The sequence below is a fragment of the Myodes glareolus genome, chromosome 11 (genome assembly GCF_982192425.1).
Source record: "Myodes glareolus chromosome 11, mMyoGla1.1, whole genome shotgun sequence".
In the NCBI taxonomy this organism is placed as follows: Eukaryota; Metazoa; Chordata; class Mammalia; order Rodentia; family Cricetidae; genus Myodes; species Myodes glareolus.
The window spans coordinates 27,778,995-27,801,706 of NC_142036.1; the positions used below are offsets into that span (position 1 = coordinate 27,778,995).

General features: G+C 48.0%; 1 protein-coding gene across 7 annotated transcripts in view; it reads left to right on the forward strand.

Moving 5' to 3' along the window:
* Foxn3 (forkhead box N3) overlaps positions 1–22,712 on the forward strand; it is a 386,273-nt gene that overhangs the window by 344,097 nt on the left and 19,464 nt on the right. For 5 of the 7 annotated variants that reach the window (XM_085697820.2, XM_085697821.2, XM_085697822.2 and 2 more), the window contains 2 exons: positions 12,871–12,936; positions 21,941–22,046. In XM_085697820.2, the coding sequence (XP_085553946.2) occupies positions 12,871–12,936; positions 21,941–22,046 (172 nt within the window). The remainder of the gene's footprint in view (positions 1–12,870; positions 12,937–21,940; positions 22,047–22,712) is intronic. The other 2 variants (XM_085697824.2, XM_085697825.2) reach the window with 2 other exon arrangements.

Below are 22,712 nucleotides of genomic sequence, written 5' to 3' on the forward strand. Positions count from 1 at the left end.
ATCGGTCGCCATGTGGGGAGCAGGTTTTGAGATGCAAATGCACTGGTCTCCATTAAAAGCCTTTGTTGTGGTGCAGTGCACCCAGTCCCTTTGCTTTCTCCTACTGAACCGAAAGAAAACCGTGCTGGGCTAGTATATCTCGCTGGTGACATGCCTATAGAAGCAATGAGGCAATTATTCCTCTAGTTAAACTCCAGTTTGGGACACCTCTGAGTAGTGGTTTTATTTCTCTTCACTGAATAAAGCGTTCACAAATACAGAAAGCCATCATTTACTCCCAGGCCGTTCTATTCAGAGAGAAGTGTATGGGTAAAAGCTGTATATCTTGGGACCGTTTGTTTGAAGTTCATGCCTCCAAGTGGGATTCGCCTCTGGATTGAGTTTGGGTGTTGACAGGACTTGTCTGGAAAGCCCTCTGCTACTGTTGTTACCGAGCTTGGGAGCTTCCCGTGTCTCTTTTAAGCTGGGTAGAGGCTAGTGAATCCTGTGATATCTCTTCCCCCCCCCCCCCCCGATTTTCCAAGCAGTTAGCTGAACATTTAAAGCACTGTTGGAAAGAAATTGACTCTATTTGGATCGTTAAGGGACCACAGTAAAAAGTGAAGGTCCAGATATCCCTGAAAAGGAAAGGGGTAGGGGACCCAGGTGGGATCCTGAAAACAGGAGAGAAATTCACATTCACTACTAAGTCACTTTGACAGTAAAATGTGTCGGATTTGTGAGCTAAAAGAGACACTCTGGAATGGTCTTTTGGATTTCCTGCCATCTTATTTGGACTTGTGAGGTACTAACAGAAATCCAAAGCATTTTCCGGGTATCCCTGGGAGATATCCTGTTGTTGAGACCCTTGTGTTAAAAAGAGAGCTCTCGGGTCTTCTTCCCCTAGGCATGGCTGGGATGAAGAGTCAGTCTTCACCATTCAGGGGTCTTGTGGGCTCACTTTACCTGGTTCTGTCTCTTCCTTTTCATCGGTAACATGGTTTCAGAGTATCCCTTCACCTCACAAATCCTGTGTTTCTCTGCCCAGAGCTGAGAGCTGTCCATCTGAAAACCCTGTTTGGCTTTCTGTGGAGGGTTTTGTTCAGTCGCATGATTTGGGCTAAGCTTAGCTCTCTGACTGGCTGGGGGCTGATAGGGTATAATAAACTAATAATAAATCGGCAGTTTTAAGTGACCTAGAGCCTCCATGGCAACTTTTACAAAACACGCAAGCGAAAAGCTGATCAGAAATTGATCTTTTCAACTTGGTCATTTCATGGGTAATTAGACGGTAGATGCACAGTAATTACTGGCATATTAATTTGAATGGCTGTTTGGCCCTTCCCACGTGGCCTGGGAGGCGACAAGGCTCTGGCTTAGTCTGTGTCTGTTTAAAGTAAAATATTTCTCAGTGCAAAGGGATAATTAGGAAACCCCAAACAGATCCCACGTTTGCTCCCCAGAGAGTAAATGTAGATGCCTGACTGTAGAAGTTTCTGGGGTGGGCCTTGGCTGTCCACGGCGGTAAGGCCGTTGGCTAGAGGCTGGATCCTCAGTGTTTGTACTTCCCAGCATGGAGGCCAGGCTGCCCCCGGAGGTCAATGAGGATACTATGGGCACATTTTAGAAAGAGAGCCATAATTATGACGTCTAATTATGTCCAGTTATGCCTACAGAGTTAAACATAAGGGCACCTCCTTCTTGGAAATATAGTTAATTGCCTGCAGGGGTCAGAAGGCCGCTAAGATTCGTCCCCTCCCCATTATCTTCCCTCCCAGCCCTAACCAGACAGGCCTGACTTTGGACCAGCTTGGCTCAGCCTGCTGTTTGATTCTCAGCTTTGACCCTTGGTTAGCACTTCCTACAGAAGAGGTTTACATTTGACTCCTGTTCCAGGGGAAAATAAAATTGGAGCGAGTCGTGAGACTCAGCCTACCTTCCCTGGTAGCCTCCTTACCATGCGGAGTGGCCTGGATTTTCCTGTCAGGGGCCTTATTTTTGTTGAGAAAGAGCATTACTTACTTCTGGATAGGTAGTCTAGTATTTTATTTTGGTTTGGGGAGGGTTTTGTTGTTGTTGTTGTTGTTTTGTGTGTGTGTGTGTGTGTGTGTGTGTGTGTGTGTGTAAGAGACAGGAAAAAGAGAGGAGAATCTCACTTGCATACCCATCTGTTTATATCTATATTTCTTTCTGATCTTTTTAATAAGATACCCCAGACAGGATCTGAACAACCAAGTGAATTCTGGGGTCCTGTCTGCTTCAGGAGCGTGTGACTTGCAGGTTTTGAGCCTTGCTTCCACTGGCTCCTGCGCTAGCCAGTGTCAAGCTAAGGAGTCATTTCTCTGGAGAAGTGGCTTTGCACATGCGCCCGTTTGAAGCCAGAGCTGCTGAAGATGCCCTGCTTGTGGAATTACTGTTTCAGTAGCCATGAGCCCCACTACTCCCGGTGGAGGCCAGGAACTCTGAGCACTTTACAAAAAGAGGAAGTGGTTTCTGGGGTGGGAGGGCAGAGCAGTAGCTGGTCTTCCAGTAAATGGGGAGTAGTTGGTTAGGGGAACCGGGAACTGGGCAGGCAAGCTGGCAGCATGGAGGGGGCAAGCAGACTGAGGACAGGTGCCCTACCTGCCAGTTAGCTGCCCAGCTCTCTGGGAACTCAGGTTTCCCACTAGGTTTCTGTTCTCATCTCAAGCACCTGATTGTCTCCAGCTTATGGTCTTGGCTTGTCTTTCCTCGCAGATACTAAGGCGGGCAGTCTGTGGGGGCTTCAGAGCCCTTGCAGGAGTCCCCATTTCTGTCCCTGACTCCACAGGAAGCCAGCATGCACCAGAGGCTCTAGCTATATCCCTAGTTGAAAACAAAATAAACAACAAACAAAACTACCAGTGAGCAAGAGGTTTTCAAAGCAGAGAGTCCAAGCCCTGAGGGCAGCTCATGGGCTCAGCTCCTCTTCCCATGACCCACAGGACAAAATTCTGACCTGTGCCAAGTCTCTTGCCACCTTGTCCTCGTCTTCAAGTCTAGAAGCTTAGATTGTTTTTTACAATCAGTTGGAGCTCGTTTGGCTCCCAAGCAGCTGGTAGAAAGACATCTGTCGGTCAGTCAAAGGCATTTCCAAAGCAAACATTCGTGAAGTTTCGAACACCAGACGAAAGGTGTGGAGTGATCCCATGGACTAAAACTGCAGGCACGGGGCTCGCTTGCTTTTGGAAGCAGGTTCAACAAAACAGACAGTGTGACCTACAGCACTCCGCCAGAGACATGACACGTGGAGCTCAGAGGACGTCCACAGTAAGGTCTTCATGCTGCCAAGAGCAAACGGACGTGTGGAAGCTTCTGCCTGGACATGGCTGCCATGCTGATGTTTGTTCTCTAGTAGAGAAACAGCAGCAGTGTCAGTGTCTGACCCAGACAGCACTGGTGACCCTGAGATCCTCCAGCCCAGACCCCTCCGTGCCACCTTAGAGAGACCACAGCCCTGGCTGGCGTCTGGCTTCCAGGTCAGGATGCTCTCTGAGTTCAGCAGGGACGTGGAGCTAGGGTAATCAGTGGGTTTGGTGGCATAGGGGAGAAAGCTGCTTTGGACTTGGGTGTCCCTTAGATAAATGTTTATCTAGTCTTCAGAGTTACTGCTGATGTTGCCACTTGAACCCAGACGCTTCTTTCTCTAGATTTTCCTGGCCAGGTTGGAATCTGAGAAAGACTCAGATGTGGAAACGAGAACCTCCTAGCAGCTAAGCTGCAGAGAACCTCCTAGCAGCTAAGCTGCAGTGTGGCTCACACCTCCCTTCCCCTGGCCCTAGCAGCTGGCTCTCAGTTTTGATTGTTTATTGTTGGTTTTGAACTTGTGTCATGTCTTCAGAGCAACAAGAGTTTGGGAAGCCCCCTTGGATATGTATCTTGTGTGGAGAATCAGGGACCTGTGATCTCTCTGGGTCTCGGATGAGCCACCTCTGAGATAGCAAGAGTGTGGCGAGGATGGAGATGTTCTCAGTGCCTCTGAGTCTCTCTGAAGCCCAAAGACAACCTTTCGGGGGTCTTTTAACTTTTTCTTAATTTTATGTAAGTTTGTGTGCGTGCACATGTATTTTCTTGTTTATGTGAGTGTATTCTACCACGGCTCATGTATTAAGGTCAGAGGACAACTTTCAGGAGGGGGCCTCTCCCCACAGCTTGTTGAGGAAGGGTCTGCCTTGTCTCTGCTCCTGTTTATGCCTGGCTCATTTGCCCCTTGAGCTTCTAGATCGTTCTTCTGTCTCTGCCTCCCATCTTTTCGTGAACGCTGGGATTGCAGACATAGGGCCACCACATTCAGCTCTTTAAGGGCTACAGGATTTGAACTCAGGTCATGGGGCTTGCTCAGCCAGCTCTTTTGTCCTCTAAACAATAACCTCACCACCACTACCACCACTTCCCTGCAGGATACTTTTTTAAATCAAGGTGTCCCTATGTAGCCATGGCTGGCCTGGAACTTTCTATGTAGATCATGCTGGCCTAAAATGCATGGACAATCCCCCTGCTTTTGTTCCCAAGTGGCTAGATACTAGCTTGCCAGGATGCCTGAACAGTCTAAAGTACCCAACTCCAGGGCTAGAGGCCTGTGCTACCAGCCCAGCTGACTGAGTCCTTTCTGATGATGCCCTCCTGCTGCCTCTGTGTCCATCCCCCGTCGTGAAGACAGTGTTGAAGTTACACCCTGGCATCAGCTTTTGTGGGAGGCTTTGTGTTCTCCCAAAGCCGGTAGTCCTGCCCTCCCTGCCCCATCTCAGTTGCCATGCCTGTAGATCCTCCCTCTTGTTCCCGCTTCTTCCCCGGCGCAACCCACTCAAGGCTTCTGTCTTCATAACGGAGGGGAAGTGGAAGTGCTGGTGGCCAGTGACGTCACCGGAGCTGACAGTGCTCCTGACTGCCTTCTGTTGCTGGCCAGACACTTGCAGCTGCTTTGGATTTCTTGATTGATTGCAACAGAAGCCAAAGCTTCAGTGATTTCAAAGCCACAAATGGAGATATCCTATATCCCTCGCAGAGATTTTGCTTAGGCAAAGGGAAGGCAGGCATCAGCAACAAGGTGAAGTTTCATGTGTGCTTGGCGTGCTCTATTCAAGACAATGGTTCAGAAGTTTCTTTTCTCAGCTGTAGCACGTGCACATGTTAACTCAGCCCACCCCACTTCCACCTGTCATGCTGTGGACTGGATATGGTTTTATCCTGCACACTATGGAATGTTAAACACCATCCCATCCAGCCATGCCATTCAAAAAAATGTTTCCAGACATTGCCATATGTCCTTGGGCGGGGAGGGGGGCAGAATCGCCCCCAGTTGAGAAACACTGGCTCAGTGAGAAGGGCTTTGCAGTAAGTGTAACTGAGCAGATCTGCTCAGCCCCCAGGAAAAGCTATGCATCCTTGCACATTTTTTTTATTGTTTGTTTTCTTTTCTTTTTTTTTTTTATGTTCTAGTATGTCTTGGTTGATCAGGTCCTTTTTCCTTCATATTAACCTATCAAAGCTGACACTGGCCCTCACATTCTCCCAGCATCCCTCAGTCCCTACCTGTTAAAGGGTTCTCTGGGCTGGCATACCCTAGCCCCTAACCTGAACTCTCCAGCCCAGGGCCCGAACTGCTCTTTACCCCAGTTGCTCTTCTCTTTATAACCCAGCCATTTTGTCCTTTTTCCTTTTCGACCTCTTGACAGTCACTGCAGGTTCCTCCCCCTCCTCCTCCTGTCCCCTTGCCCCCTTTCCCTCTCCTCATGGGTGGCCTGACTCGGGCTGTCAGCCATGTCCACTCCATACTCTCCCAGATGCCTTTGCCTGTTACCTCCCTTATACCTACAATAAAGCTTGTCCTCAACCCATACCTACAAGGGTCATGTCCTCCTTTTATCCCCCCCCCCCCATTCACTTACCTTCCTCTGGGTTTTCTGGGGTTACATTCACAGCCTCTTGCTTTGCAGTCCTGCTGCAAGGAGCCTTATCTTTCCCATGCATATGTAATTCCGTGCCCTCTGGTTTTTACAAACCGGGTTTCTATCACTAGGGACTGTGACTTTGCTGTCAATCCAGAGCCTAGCACTCAGGTACCATTCCCAGCTGAGGGCTACGTTCCAGATAGCTCTAGTCCCCTGAGCAGAGAGTAAGGTAAGGTCACCCATTCATTTATCTCCATGCTGCTAGGTCCCAAGTATCTTAGGTGCGGAGGATACAATAGTGAGTAAGATAGGTAAGGAAGAGTCCCCCACAGCGCACTCACTGTGTAGGAAGGACTGCCAGAGTCCATCAGTGTGTGCATCTGATTGTCCATGCCTGCACTCATATTCAGTGTGTGCCATTTTTTCCCAAGTCTTTTGAGGAATTGCTTCAAGTAAAACACCTGAGGTATAAGGAGGAGCAGGGAAGGAGAACATATTCGCTGTATGAACTCAAATGAGTTCAAGAATAAATAAATCTCCAGGTTGCTATCTGAAAAATGTTTTGCTGTTGCCGTTTTGGCAGGTCTGTCAGCTCTGAGCTTCGTCTTTTCTTTTTTAAAGTCTGGACTAAGCCAGTGCTTTCTGTTGACCTTTATATTCTGAGGTTGCTCTAAACACATGGTCTTTCCAGGCACTTCTGTCTGGCACCCAACAGAAGTCTCACCAAGAACCCACAAAACGCCCATCCCTATAGACCACAGCTTTGCAGGGAATAGTTGTTCTCCCAGCCTTGGTGAGACTGTCCTCAGCCGCCAGAGGCTTTGGAGCAGATGTCCCACCTGGAAGGTGTCCCTGGGAGTCCATAGTTTTGTCAGCCACAAATCAGAAAGGGCAGAAGACGTCAAGGGACATTGCAGAAAGCTAGAACAAAGTGGAAGCTGGCACCGACACCATTGTAAACTGAGCGAGGTCAGGCCCAGCGACGTGAGAGTCCCCTGTTAACTAGCCGCAGACCCAGGACTTGAACTTGCAGTCCTCCTGCCATATCTATCCAGTGCTTCTCCCCCCCACCACCACCACCCGCAGGAGAAAGCCTCCGCTACTCCCAAAGGGGACCTTCCCCACGTGCCTGGAAAGCAAGATTCAGTGTTATCCTGATCCAAGTAGCTGAATCACCGATGGCAGACACTTAGAAGCCTGTTTCTCTCACGAGCATGATTTGACTTGTGTACATTCGAGAAAAGAGGGTTTGAAAACAAGCTGTGCCACCCTTTACTCCAGAGAAGAGGCGGCGTGATAAGATAACCACATCAGAGATAACCGGTTCAGAGAAGTGATGCCGCTACCAGCACATAATCAAGGGGGGATCCTTCCAGTACGGGATTTGGGATTGGCTCGCTAGGCACCAGAGAGAGCATGCTGAGTACGATACTGAACCAACCTGTAGTCAAATCGCTTACTTTCTTGTACTGGGATGCAGAGCTCGGGGCTGTTGGGGAAAACCCCTCATCTCAGATAAAATGTCATGCTGTTTTATTCTTCTGAACCCCTCTGCTTTACTGTGGCTTTCCAAATACGACATAAATGCTTTTCCTACCAGGGAGGTCCTCTTGAGTCATGAACAAAATACCATCATCTTTTCTTAGACTGAAAAACTGCACTGGATTATGGGAGGAAGTCCCTCGTCTCACCTTCAGGAACCCGAGGGAACATTCTACATAGTCCCCACCCACTTTTGTCCTTCCTTAGCTGTCCTCCTGTAGAATCAGGTGTTCCTCTGAAGCAGAAGAATCCCCAAACCCCAAAATAACTCCCCTGGCCTCTAAACTGTTTTCAGCTTACCCTAAATGGATGCTTCCATCAAAAAGTATCTTGGCTTGAGGTGACTGATTTTATTGAATGCAAACCAGAGGGGAAAACCATGAAGGCCCTGTCACCTGTCACCCAAGGGGACCAGTGATAGAGGAAGGGCGGCTGGAGTGACAAGCCATGGAGTGGCATGTGGAATGAGTGCAGTGGAAAGTAGGCTGACAGAGGCAGCATGGGGGGGCCCATGACGTGTGGGGCGGAGCTCAAGCCCCTGGTAGATTTCATAGTCATCTCAGATGCCCCGCCTCCCTTCTTGGAAAGACATTGTCTGCTGAGAAGAGGGTGCCTGCGCAGTGAGGTGGTTTTCTCCACATAAAACCATCATTGCAAAAACTTTCAATAATGTTAACAAAATGTTGCTGAGATACATTATTAAGTGAGAAGGAATTAAGCTGCAGCCAGCTATTTTACAGATATGGTAGCTGCCCCCTTTCAGCAGGACATTCCCTCTAAGACCCTCAGTGAGCTGCAGATACTGCCAGCTTATACATGTGTATACACACATGTGTATGTGTGTGCACACACCCAGTACTTGTCGTGGAACCTGCCTGTGATAAAGTTTATATTATATTATAAATCATGTCAGTAGATGGGCACAATAACAAATATTAAAATAATTTTTATTGGGGTCAACTTAATGTTTTCAGACTGGAGAGAGAGAGAGAGAGAGAGAGAGAGAGAGAGAGAGAGAGAGAGAGAGAGAGAGAGAGATCAGGAAAAGTACTCTAAACCAGTGGTTCTCAACCTTCCTAATGCTGCAATCCTTTAATACAGTTCCTCATGCTGTGGTGATCCCAACCATAAAATTAATCCATTGCTACTTCATAACTGCTAATTTTGCTACTGCTATGAATCGTAATGTAAACATCTGGTGTGCCGACTATGTGATATGCAACCCTACATAAGGGCCATTCAACCCCCAAGGGGGTCATGACCTACAGGTTGAAATATAGGTTTAAACCACTGCTTTAAACCTATATTTAAAAAGTAGATTCATGTGTTTGAGTATAAATACATGTTCATATCCCTATGACTATACAGAAATACTTGGTTTTTGCACAGACAGTTTCCAGATATTTTCATATATGTTGATCTTGGAATTGGTCTGTTGTAACATGTGGGGCTGGCTTTTTGGAGTTTCTGTCCCGCCTGGTACCCCACAGCTGTTTAGCCCCAAAGAAAATCACACAGATGTCTCTATAAGTTATAAAGCTGATTGGCCCCTTAGGGCAGGCTACTTATTAGCTCTTGTGACTTATATTAACCCAGTATTCTGATCTATTTTAGCCATTGTGGCTCTGTACCTTTTTCAGCTGGCAAGTCACATCCTTCTTCCTCGGTGATCTGGGCAGGAGTGGGAGGAATCAACTTCCTCCTTCCCAGAATTCTCCTGTTCTCATTACATCATTTCTACTTCCTGTCTGTTTTTTCCACCTATACTCCCTGCCTTGCCAATCAGCGTTTATTTAAAATATGATTGACAGAATACAGACAATTCTCCTGCATCAGTCTGTGGGGAAGACACTTACTCAATTGTAACCCCTGGTTCGTATGTTTTACGCTGCCCGATTGCTCCTTCCATTCATGATTAGATAGGAATGAAAGCTGAGACTTTCTGGAGAGATCCTGCAGAGCTGTGGCTGTCACAGTGGGCCAGGGCCTCCGTGACAGGCATTGTAGCAGAGCTCAGGATTCTTTGCCATAGACACATGTCTGGCAAAGAGTCCTCTGAGGCTGCCTAGTATCCAGACTAGGGGCACAGAGGCCCCTCTAACTCTGGTGTGTACAATAGAGTCTCCGATAGAGTGCATACCGGATGAAGAAGGAGATGCAGTTGGTTGCTACCGTTTTCATTTACTTGTGAGTATGGGTATTGGACTCAGATAATGTTATGAACTAATGAATGAAATCAACAAAGGATGCCATCTAACAACATGTCTCAACTATGAGCTGTGAAAGAACAAATTAGTAAATTAGATCTCAGAAAAGGTAAAGACTTGGCTGAAATATACTATCGAAAAGCTGAGTAAGTCATGGGCTTCGAAGAATACATATCTCCTCAAAGCTTCAGAATATGCTGTGTATCCGAAGAAGTTGCACAACCCAATTTAAAAATGGATAAAAGACTTGAAGTTTTCCCAGAAGGAGATGCACAAAGAACATTCTAACACATGGGAAAACACGACACAATTTGTCATTAGTAAAATACAAATTCAGAACCACACCGAAACACCATTACATACTCACCAAATGGCTAATGACTTCAAGTGCTGATAAAATGCGGACCAGCTAGAGCTCATTCCTTGTACAATATCTCTAGAGAATGGCTTCACAGCCCCGTAGGACAAACATTCATAGAAGTTCAGTGCAAGCATTCACAGTAGCTTTTTTTTTTTTATGGTACTCAAAGCTAGAAGCGAATCACATATCACTCTGCAAGAGAATGAATGGATAAACAAATGACCATGTAGCCATTCAGTGGAATACTACTCAACAGTAGCTGGAAGGAATGAACTACCAATGCCACATCATACCACATTACAGACAAAGATCAGAAAGCAAATCTGTGGTTTCTCGGGGCACCTGCAGTCTAATACCCAGAAACTTGGGGGTGGCTGGCAGAAATGGATTTCTCCATTATGCTCATCTTGATTGAGGTCATTGTAACTTGGGTACAAATGTATAAACTCACCATGATTTCATTGCATACAAGCTATCTCCATACAGTTCACTGTTTAGGAGGAGGCACCCACCTGGAGAAGGGCCGACAGGTTGGATTCCTGTGTCCATGATCACATACCATTGTGTGGTTATTGTGTTTGGATGAAGGTTTTGGGGTGAGGATCCCATACCCTAGCCTCCATTCAGGACTTGGGTGTGTCCAGTCCTTTCAGAAAGGAGCGTGAGGCTACAGGCATGCATGGTCTGTTAGATCATGAGAAACCTACCTGTTCCCCCAGAATTCCTGGGGTGGGGAACGCTTGAGTTCTTGATAGCATCAGCAACTCCATGGGTGGAGGATCAGACCTGGTCCATCTGCTCAGTGGAAAGTGGGGAAGAGTGTCAGCATCCTGTACTTGATTAGTTAGCTTGCTTTGGGTGGGGTTGGGGGCGTCATGGGGAGATGTTGGGTAGACCCTCAAGTTTAGGTTCTCAGTGATTCATGTGAGTGTTGATGCTGCTTGTAGCTTTTCACTCTCTATCCATCTTTTGTCTTTCTTCCACTAAGGCTGTGTGGCCCTCAGAACCTCCCCCCATTGCATATCTTAGCTCCCCCCTTATCTCTGGACCCTCACCTGGGGAGATAGGGACCTTGTAGCCAGGTGGACCACCCAGGCCACCTGTTGCATTTGAATCTTCACAAAGATGGAAGTGAAGGTTTGTACGAGGAAAAGAAAAGGCACATATTTGAGCTCCTCCCTGAAAGCAAAGAGTTCATTCCAAAGAGGCACCGCCCCCGAGCTTGTCCCTTGCCTCCCATGGGCACCCAAGGCCATCACTGCTGGGACATCACTGCCGTGAGCAGAGTGGAACTTGAAGCTTTTCTGTGAATCACTGAACGTGTATCAGTGGGGAGGGACCTGACTGTTTGAGCAGTGTCGCCCCAGGAGTTGCCAAAGAAGCTAATTTACCTGCTTCTCATACAGTGTGCTTATTAAAATAAACTTTTACTCCATTATGGTGTGTAAGTAACAGGCCTCCTGCAGCCAAATAGAAAAGGGCAGAGTGAAGTTTCTTTACCTTCTTTTTTTTCTTTTCTTGAGGCATTGTCTTCTGAAACCAGCATCATCCATATTATTAATCGCTCATGGGGCTTTCTCATGCATTGCATTGCTCCCTTGGAATTAAACTGCACATATAAAGTATGAAAAATGTACTTTTTTTAAACAGTAAAAAAGTAATTTTCTCGCATAATACCCAAAATAAAGTGCCATGGAGCCATTAGTAGTAAATTGAATTTTTTGGTATGTAATTTGTACAAAAACTGACAAGTGCGAGCCCCCCCTCCCCAGTCATTAGTTACTGGGCTTAGCAGACACGGAGGCAGTAATCTGCAAGGGCAGGCATTTTGATGTCGACTTCAATTGCACACTTCATTTATTTAGACAGGGGACAGGCGGCAGCTTCTGTCACAAGGCCTCACTGCACTATTAGCGAATTTCGCCCCAGGGCAGCTGGGATGCTGGGCAGGGGCAGATGTTCTTTTCAGCCTATTCAGTGACCATTCTTGGGGGTTGTTTACCGTTGTCATGGTGACCTTCATTTCCATAGCAGCAGCGCTGCTGTTTCTCAGAGGAAAATGAATTTAGTTCTAAAGGGATAATATTTTCCTCTGTCTCTATATAACCTGCCATCTGTCAACCGGTGGATTGGTAAGGGTTCAGAAACCTATTAAGAATTATAGCAATAAAGTGATGAGTATTCGGGGAAGGAGCAGATTAAAAGCAGTAACAAATGAGAAAAGAAGCATGGCGCTTTGGACATCAGAACTTTCTCAATTCTTTTCTTTGTATTTTTATGTGCTCTTTTTAAAAAAAAGATGCCTTCATCACCTCCAACAGCGCTGTGTTCGCATGTAGCCTCCTAAAATATGATTTCCATTCTGATGATGAATGAAAATGACCAAATGATTATAATTAATGTTTATATCTGACTGGATGCAGGTGTATTCGGTGCTTTCTCTTCCTGGTGATGCTGTGACGTGCTTCACCCCACCCCGCTCCCCAGCATTTAAGCATCCCAGGCTGACCTTCCTATTGTTACCAGCTCTTCTGCTCCTCCACCCCGGGTAAAAGCTGAGGAGCACCTAGACCAGCAGTTTATGGGACACCCACAGTGCAGGTCCCGACATTAACAAAACAAGAAGACATGCTTATAGATTTAAAAAAAATAAAAAAGATGCTAGCATGTTCCTTGAATCTCATTCTAGAAGAATGTTTCTTTCTCTCAAGTCCAAATGGTACAGAAGTTCCCTCTGAGATCCCTCATCTGGTTCCTGGATTGTTTTTTCTCTGTCACATTCATAAGCTGTAACTTTGCAGGGGGAAAGAAAACACACACGCACACACCAGCCCCGTTGTAAATAATGTTATTTATTGATTGATTTTTCCAGATCCTGACATTGATGCTGCCAGTGCCATGATGCTTTTGAATTCTCCCCCTGAGATACAAGCAGGTTGTGAGTAGATATTTCTATAGCATACAGCGCCATAGTTTGTGAACTTAACCTTCTCATTTACATCCCAGACCATAGGAAGAACTAATGCCGACATAGCCCTGCACTTGTAACATCACTCTCAAAGCAAGTGTGTGGTTGACATGCATTATGCATGTCCACATGCAGTCATGCATATGCGTGAGCCAGTGCAGAGGTGCTTTCGAGGATGAGAGAGTTCTCCCACATCATCAGAGCGAGGAGATGAGAAAGAGAGCCCCTAACCACTTCTGGAGACCTTTCTCCTGCTGGAATCATTCCTATGCCTTTGTAGGAGAGGTTCCCTGGGCCAGCTTACCCATAGCGGAGCTAAGCAGTACCCAGTTGTAGACCTTATTTTCCATTTAGGTCTTCAGTAATAAATTAGGGTGTGTTATGGAAAGTCTGGCCTGCCCACGTGTGACTTATCCTAAAAATGGAACCGCAATATCACATTGCACCTTCTCTACCCTATGTGCTAGGTGGGCACAGAGAGCAGGGCAAGGCTGATGTAATTAAGTAGGGCTCATGGAGCAATGCCAAATTAATTGACAGCTCTTTCCTTTGCTTCGGCTGGACTCTTGTCCACTACCTGGTGTCTTTCCTTGTCTCATCTTCATAGCTGACCTGAAATGAAGACGTCTGTGATCTCCTCCCAACTTGAGGCCAGTGCCTCTGTCTGTCTACATCCCACAACCAGCCAGAGCCACACCGAGCAGAGAGGCGGTGTGGTACACTAGGATCTGTTTGTCTTACTGTCAGGGCACTATCGTGCTACACATGTGCAGAAAGTAACTGACGTGGCAGATTCTCTGGTGACACTGTTGGGGGCTGGTGCCTACCTGCCCGCCTTGTGCCTGCGACTAGGGTTCCCGTTGGTTTGGGGCTCTCTGGCCTTCTAAGCAAGGAGAATTCCCCCACTTTGGAGACGGACATTTCCCACAGGAAAGCACCCATCCTTAGATCCACAGTAGGTTTATGGTGGACTGATAGGAATTCCAGACCCCAGTCATGGCCTTTCTGATAACCTTAGGAAGTTTGACATCACCCTTTCTTCTTTGTATGCATTTTAAGAGATCCAAGAGATACTGCCAAGCATTCTCAGACAAGCTGGCTCTCTGCCTGGGGCTGCCCTTACCTGCCCTGACTGCAGAACTCTCATTCCCCTTGGTTAACCTCCATTTCCTGGCATTTGGAATGTGAGGCTGCCCACACCTCCGGCCAGCCTAATTCGCTAAGCAGATACGCACAGGCATAGTTCTGCAACTGGCAGTTAACCTGTTTAGCCGGGAATATGGCTTTCAAGTGATGCTTTACATTTCAAAGAAATCTATACTTAAAATCCATTTTGAGATGGCATTTCAGGAAAAGCTGCAGACTCCCGTTGTAATTAAGACCCAGGCTGAAAAGGTCCTTAGGATCAGGTCACATAACCAGCCCATCGTGGTGGAAACATGATCTCATCAGAGCCAGCTGAGATTCAAGCCCCTTCCTCAGCTCCTAGCCGCTGTGTGCTGTGTTTATTACTTTACGTGTATATCCTTCTGATGAACTGGTCCCTAGGTTGAGAAGGAGAATGGAGAGTCTGGAAAAGAAAGGCAGGGCATGTGGATCGAGCACTTCCGTGTCTTTCCTGAAAGGCTCTCATCCTGGACTCCTGGCCATAGGTCAGGTTCTCCTGATTTGCTAACAGGATTGTTTTTAATGTTTTTTTGGCCAAATGAACTGCTCCCTTCTCCATCCCTGTAACTCTCCAACTGTAATTCTCTTTCTGGGATCTCCCCAATCCTACTTATGTCCGAGTGCTGAGTTGAGTTTTAAAAGTGTCCATGTGTTAAAGGTGTCGATTCTTTTTTATTTTATCTTTTTTAAACGTGGGGTTCCATGTGACCCAAGCTGGCTCCACACTTGTTATGTAGCCAGAGATGAGACTGAAATGTGGACTTTGGCCTGAGCTGCATTCCCAGCTCTGTAGGATAATTTTAGAGAGCTTTATTTTTTTTTCAGTGCTTTCAACGTTTCTGTGAGAAAGCTAGCCACAGCCTTCATAAGGGCCCCAGGCCAAGAAGGGTCTCCAGGGCCCTGGCAGGCACCAACCGGGATGCCACTGAAGGTCATGGAAGGAGACACAGACAGGAGCAGCTAATGCAGAGAGAACAAGGAGAGGTGGAGAGGCTGGCTTCATGGTCTCCTTCCCATCTGACCTCTAGTCTTAGTCTGGAGGTCAAATGCAGCACGATCGATGGGCAGGCTACAGAGCCCTGAAGATTGGAGCAATGTCGTAGTTAGGGATTGTGCCAAATCCTCCATCTATTAACAGACACGATCAGAGGGAAGTCTGTCCATCTGTCTGCCACTGTTCCCGCCAGCTTCTTCTTCCCATTTCAGCTGCATCTTTCCTTTCCTTTACGGGACTTGTTTCTTGCCTGGAGATTGGAGGCAGTGCCTTGCCTCCTCAAGGGAGAAGCCTTGCAGAGACAGGATGCTGAAGCTGCTGTTGTCTGCCCTGCTTGCGTTGCCCCAGGTCTAGGGATGGATCCTCAGTCAATGCAGAAAGGCAACAACCAGCCTCTACGATGGAGAGTGGGCAGCATGCACGGTGGTGTGTGCAGTTGTGTGTCCCAGCATGCTCAGGAGTTGGGCAGCATGGCTTCTGAGAGCTCCATATGTTTCCTGCCTCTCCCCTCCCCTGGGGCTGGTCGCTGTGGCCAGGCTCTGTTTATCGAGCCTCCTCGTGCCTTGCTATTTATAGCTTCCTGCTTCACCCCTGGGCTGCCCCTCTGAGTGGCAAGCTACCCACTTCATCTCCTGGCACTCTTCTCTCCGGGCAATTACAGGCTGGCTTGGTTACTAGAGAGCCCCCCACCACCACTTTGTCATCGCCCTTGGTAGCCACTGCACTTCAGCACCAGGTGGCAGCCCCTGAGATCTCTTCCTTTCCTCTTCCTTGTTTGGCATCTCCAGGGCTGGCACACTGGTCACCATCTAGACTCTGAAGCCGAGTGAGGTATAGAAAAGACCCTACCTGAGACACTAGTGAGAACCCAGGAGCCCTGTGCACCCTGAAATGGTCGGGCTGGTGTCTCTGAGGACCCACTTGTGTCGATTGTCTACTTCGGTGTGAATGAGGCCGTGGAGTACGGCTGATGAAAGCCTGGGGTTCTAAGTTTGTGCCCGTGGCATCACCCACAGTGTATGGGGTACGTTCTGCAAGGAGGGCTGTTGTGTCACGTGCTCAGAATGCCACTTCCGAAACAGCCAGCAGAGAGTGTGGCTGTCTGCTCACCGTCCTGACTTCTGAGGTTAAAATCTGTCCACCTTCTCGGGCTTCCCCCTGAAGAGGGGCAGCGCAGACCGATTTCAGTGCTGTCGTCTCCTGAATCGCCTGCCTAGCAGCTCCCTTGACAGTGCTTGGGAGTGATCTTTAACCCCTGCGGAGAAACCAGGTCACCATTACCCATCTCCAAAGACTTTATATAATCCTCGACTGGACTATTCCCAGGGATGGAGCTCTGGATAATAAACAAAACGGCAGAGTGGACCCAGAGGGAAGGGGAATGCTGCCTGGAACTGGGGTATATGTCAACCGTGTCAGGCTCCACCGAAGAAAGCCCACAGGAAACAGGCTGTGTCCTGCCATGGCAGCCCTTGCCCAGCCTGCTTCCAAGCGAGCAGGTGGAAGGGGTGCGGGGAAGGGGGTAGGCGTGACGATGACAGGAATGGCCTGCTGCTCGGCTTATGGCCTCTGATGGTGTTAGCCAGGGCTGCCCTCCAATGGCAGAGCCGCGAGCTCCCCTCTGAGGTTAATTTTAGACTCAGGGAGGTACGCACCAAGGGGGAGCTGGTGACGCGCTGAGGGAGAGCGCAGCGTGCAGCTGCATAGTTTGTTCTATGCCTCGGACTTTTCAAAAATGAAAACGAGCATTAGACCCTGGGAAGTGGCTCGGTCAGGAAAGTGCTTCCTGTACAAACAGGAGGACCCGAGTCCCAGAAGTGTGTGTGGGAGTGAGGTGTGTGTGTGTGTTGGGGGGGGGGTGATACATACCTATAATTCTAGTGCTGGAGAGGCAGGGACAAATCCTAGCTCAATATCCATAACAATCTAGCTGCCATGTGTGGTGATATTTTGTTTGTGCTATAACAAAGCTTGCCTGAAGATGAGAGCGATGAGCTAGCCACTAGTTAGCCATAGAGGCCCGGCAGTGGTGGCTCCCACCTTTAATCCCAGCACCTGGGAGACAGAGGCTGGTGGGTCTCTGTGAATTCAAGGTCTACACGAGATTGATCCAGTCTAAAAGAGAAATGGAACCAGGCGCCGGTGGCTCACACCTTTCATCCCAGCACTCGGGGGAGGTGGAGAAAGGAAGGGATGTGGCTTGGAGGAGAGAGGAATAGAAGGTGGGAGGAGTCAGGACCTCAGCCCATTCAGTCAGGAGCTCTTGACCTTGCTTTCCATCTGAGGATTCTGTCTGAGGACTGGTAGACAGGATGCCCTGTTCAGAGGATTTCCTAGAGGTAAGAATCAGTGACTGGCAGCTCTGCTTCTCTGATCGTTCAGCTTTCAGACCCTAATATCTCACTCTGGGTTTTTATTACTAGGACCAATTAGAATTTGTACTGCAGACATGGCTCAGCTATTGACAGAGGAAAGCACCCAGTGTCAACCCTGGGCCATCACAAGACTCTGCACACTTGCACACATTCACCTCATGCACGCAGAGACACCTCCTCAGGTTACACTGTCACTCGAGGCCCTAGCATCAGCACTGAGCCACGCTGCTTGATTGTCCCTGTTTAGGTGTAAGTGTTACACTCTAGCTAATTTCAGGAGCCTTAGAGACAGTCCATGGCCTAAGAGAACATAGTTGAGCAGTAAGTGCCGGGGAGTCTGGTGCTGAAGCCTACGGCACCCACCCCAGCCGCCTGTCTCTTCTCCCAGGTTGTTGGGAGAAAGGGTATGGACCTGGTCTACAAGAAAAGATGGTGCTGGAGGCTTGGACTCTTCTCATGGGAGCGAGCATGGAGTTAGAAGTTGACTTCCAATGTGAATTTTCTTAAGTCTCTGACTGAGCTGCTGCCTAACTACACCTCGGAGCATGAGGTGAGGCAGATGGGCGGTGTGTGGATGTTTTCAGAAGACAGAGAGCCAGAAAAGGGAAAGAGAAGAGGCGCTTGTTTCCGACCAGGAGCGGGGGAATGGACTCACATTCCTGCCTAGTGTCCAGTGGAAAGAAGTGAATGATGACTTCCAATGCCTTTTCCACAGAGCCGTTGTCTATCGGCTCGGCACAGTTTCCAGAAAACGCTTTCCTGACACTTGGGCGTGGGGACAGAGAGAAGAAGAGACGGAGGCACAGTTAAGTGTCACAGCTGGCTTTGGCAGCCATGAGCGAGCTCATCCGCATTCACCATCTCAGCATGGCGTGAGCTGTAGGCACCACTCAGCAGCTCATTTGAGAAGGAGCTCCGTCTCGGCTCGGAGGATGAGCCAGCTTACGCTCCCCAGCAGTCTTGCGGGCTCAGGCGCACATACCTGGTACTGCTGCCAGGTTGCTTGGAAGTGAATACAATTCATGAATTGGGAAGATGTTTGGGTGAATGTGAGGTTAGAGTTAGCTGCCAAAGGCAGAGTAGACTGAAAAGAATTGAATTTCCCCCATTGAGTCTTCTTCTGCCTTATAGATAATTCACCAGCTATCTCGAGAGGTGATATGGGATGGCCAAAGGATACTAATGACAGAGATAATGTTAATAAGCATGCAGCGCCAGACACTAGGCTGAACAGTTTTCATAGCTTGCCTTATTTAATTCTCAGAACAACCCTGTAAGATATTTATGCCAGGAACTATAGTGAGGTAACCAGTGTTATCTGAGTCCATGGTCCAAGCGCTGCTTGGCCCCTGCCCTGCTCAGTGGGTAGGGAGCATCTTCACTATTAGCCATTCAGCTCCCCAACCTTAGTATTTACCCTAGTGTGTCTTTATACCCTCCAATTCTCTCTCCCCCATTTAACTATAGTTTTCCTAATACATGGGAAGATGCTAATTAGTTGCTCATACGTAATTTTTACTGACAAGGATTAGAATCATGCTACAGATTTTCTGCATTTAACTTCTTTTCCGACGTGGTCCATTGTATCAGATCCATTTACTATTTTCACTGAGATAGATCTTCAGTGACACACTCACTGTGTCGGGATAAAGCTTACCCTGTGGCTACATGACCTAGGGTGTACCATCAGAAGTCCTTGAAAACCTCTTTGCACTCTTCTTGATAGCTAGCAAAAGCCCATATACTCTAGACTGCTACAGCGAGATGAAATCTGAGTTCTCCTGATCTTATGTCTTCCCCTTGTAAACGGTAGATCTGTTTATGATTAATCGTCACGTGCAGTATAAGGTAAGGGTCAAGGTTTGTTTTGTCCCGGGAGGGGGTGTGTGCTGTGATACGCTGCTGTCTGACACTGTTGTCTTGACACCTACATTTGCCAAAGCTCGGTTGACCATATTAAGGGTAAGTCTGTTTTCTGGATTCCACTTCGTTCCAGTGATTTGAGTATCGAGACTCAGCTCCATCTCACACTACCTTAGTTTGTACAGCTTTATACAAAGTCTTGACATCGGGTTGTACAAATCATGTGGTAAGTCTTTCGGACACTGCGTCCTCATAGAGTAACTAGCTGTGAACTGGAATAGTTCCCATGCTCGTAAAGTACTTGATTATCCTCCTGCCTCAGACAACCTCGTCCATCCTCTGAAGTCAGGCTGCTAATTGGAAATGGGTGCTAATTGGTCTCTTACTCTAACTGGTCCGGCTGTGCCTTCTCACGTGACTAGTAAGAGACCAAGGGCATTCTGAACACGGGTGCTGTAGCACTGACTTAGGCTAGAGTGGCAATCTTATCCTGCATCCTGCCTTTTGTTAAGACTTTCTCACAGGGACCTTGGACAGACCTAGAAGAGAAGTGTCGAAGGTCATTAGCAAGAATTGCAGAATGCCCAAGAAATAGACAGTCCATAAAAGTAGTCTGCCTTCAGGCAGGCAGGATGGCTCAGCTCAGCCAGTAAAGGTGTTTGCTGTGCCAGCCTGGCTACCTGAATTTGATCCCACACGAAAGCGGAAGGAGAGAACAGACTCCACAGACTTGCCCTCCGACTTCCACACGTGTTGTGATATGGACATTCCCATGCACATTGTGCACGCACATATAATCATACAAATATTCAAAGGTGGATGTTTGCCATACCATCAAGGACTTTCAAATGCCCCTCCCAAATCGTGTAGCTGAGGATGACTGTACTGGCTTCTCATCTGCCTACCTGCACCTCCTGTGTGCTGGGATCACAGGTGGACATCACCATCTCTGGTTTTTAGGATGCTGGGGATCAAACCCGGGGCTTTGTGTATGGTAGGCAAGCGTTCTGCCAACGGAACAACATTCTCGGTCCTGAAAAAAAAATTCTTAGAAACCTAAAAATTATGAAACATGTATGCGTTAGTAATTTGTTTCATAAAAGTATTTATTGTTTGCAAATAACATGGGTTTTTAATTTTGACATCTAGACTGCTTTTCATTTTCAAGTGTATAATTTTCTAGTATTTCATTGTTGCTTGTTTGAAAGGGCACTATTTATCTGCGTCTTTTTAGTATGGGACTGTGCCAGGGCTTCAGGGAGCAGAAGAGGTCTAGAGTATTCTTTCGAGAGCAGAATAAACATTTGGGGATCTCCATGGTATCCCACGAGAACTAAGGAAGGAGCCTGCCCACTCCGTTTGCAGAGGCCATCTGGCCCCGTAGACATGTAGGTGATGTCTGCAAATGCGGCAGGAGCTGAAGCCCCTGTTCAGGAGGTGGATAATGGTCAGATACACAGGACTCCCTGTAGGCATCCTTGAGGATGCGGGGGAGGGGAGCCTGGACCCCAGGTCTTAAGATTGCTGGTGGAAAGTTGTTAAGGGCACACCGAAGGATCGCTGTGTGTAGAAGAAAGCAGAGGGGTCAGGGGACACTGGAGAGGGTTGCGGAGAAAGACCCACAGGTCCCTCAATCTAGTCTGTGACAGTGCAGAAGCAAGGACTTGAGGCCAGCCCGCCCCTCCAGACAGCCTCACCCCTGTGTGAGCATGGAATGTAGAGGGGCTAAGCCCCTTGGGGAAGGATTTCACTGTGATTTTTAGCTGCATTTTGTTTGTCTGTGTTTTGCTTGTTTTGGATGAAGGACAAAAGCATAGATATTCTCGACCTTTGACCTTAGCAAACGTGCACAATATGAGGTGATGTGATTGTTGTGCCGTCTGCAGTCCCTGCCATCTCTGTGACATTAAATGTTCTTAGGAGAGGACCAAAGATGAGAGATTTTACTAATGGGTGTAGGAAATTTCGTTTTGTTCTGTTTTGGGGTGTGTGTGTGTGTGTGTGTGTGTGTGTGTGTGTGTGTGTGTGTTGCACAGGTGAATATTTGGGCCGGTGTGCCTGTGCTCCCTCCTACAGAAGCCAGAGCGAGCCATTGGGTATCTTTGTCTGTCGCTGTCCACCTTACGGCCTTGAGAAGGGATCTCTTGCCTCATCAGAAGTTCAGTTTGGGTTAGGCTGGCGCCCAGTGAGTTCTCAGCTTTCCAGTGCATGCCCAGCTCTTGCTGGTTGCTAGGAATTCATACTGCCGTCTCCTTGCTCACAGTGCAAGGACTCTTAACCACTGAGTCTTCTTTTCCCAACCTGAAGGCCCATTTTTTTAAAAAAGCTAATGTTTGATTGATTCTTTTTTAACAAAAGCATCAATAATTTGTAAACTATTGATGACTTTGTTTGCACATTATCTTTCTGTCTTGTTCTCTATACCCCTTCGTGTGTGTGTGTGTGTGTGTGTGTGTGTGTGTGTGCGCGCGCGCGTGCGTGTGTGTTCTGCTCCCCCACCTTTTCTCTCCCTCAAAATTGCTAACTCCTGCCCAGTTGAATTCACCTATGATATCTCTTTCTTTTGCTTTTCTAGTTTCTCCGGGAGTGATACAAAATGGAGCAAGGGTTCTGAGCCGAGGGCTGTTTCCTGGCGTCCGCCCACTGCCGATCACTCCCATTGGGATGACTGCGGCCATAAGGTAAGGGAAGAGCTTGCTGGGTGGAGCCTGCCTGCAAAGTGAGAAAACATCCCTCAATCCCCCGGGGCCCTCAGAAGGTGGAGAGGCGCACACCCAGTCCAGATGCGCCCAGTCTCCATGCGCCCTCAGGTTATCCGAGCTCCTTTCCTGTGAGGTGGGATATAAGCCAGGCTTTTCTTTAACCGGCAAAAGAGACCAGAAGGCAAGGGTGAGAAGTTGTTGATTGGGTTTTAGAGCTACCTCTGTCACTCCCCTGTCTGTGACCCTGGGATGCTCTCTCATCTGTCTGGACCTGCCTCAGTTCCCTCATCTGTGAAACTTCATGTCTCCATGGAGGGGTGCGTGTGAAATGTGATTTGGTAAGGGGGGGTCTATGAATAGTAAGGGTATCATTTTCCTGTTACTGAGAGTCCCTGTTACTGGGCGCTTTGGGGGGGTAGTTTCTTTCCCTCCTCCTCCTCCTCCTCCTCCTCCTCTTCCTCTTCTTCCTCCTTCTCTTCACCATCATCAGTCCCTGCGTAGGGTCTACCTCTGACTTAGGGTCCTCACAGGCAATGTGACAGGCTCCAATTTCTCTTGCTCATCTATCAATCACTGCCTTACTAGTTCCCTAAAATGTGACCCTTGGGCTACCAGAAACTTTCCACAACTCTCTCCACATCACCC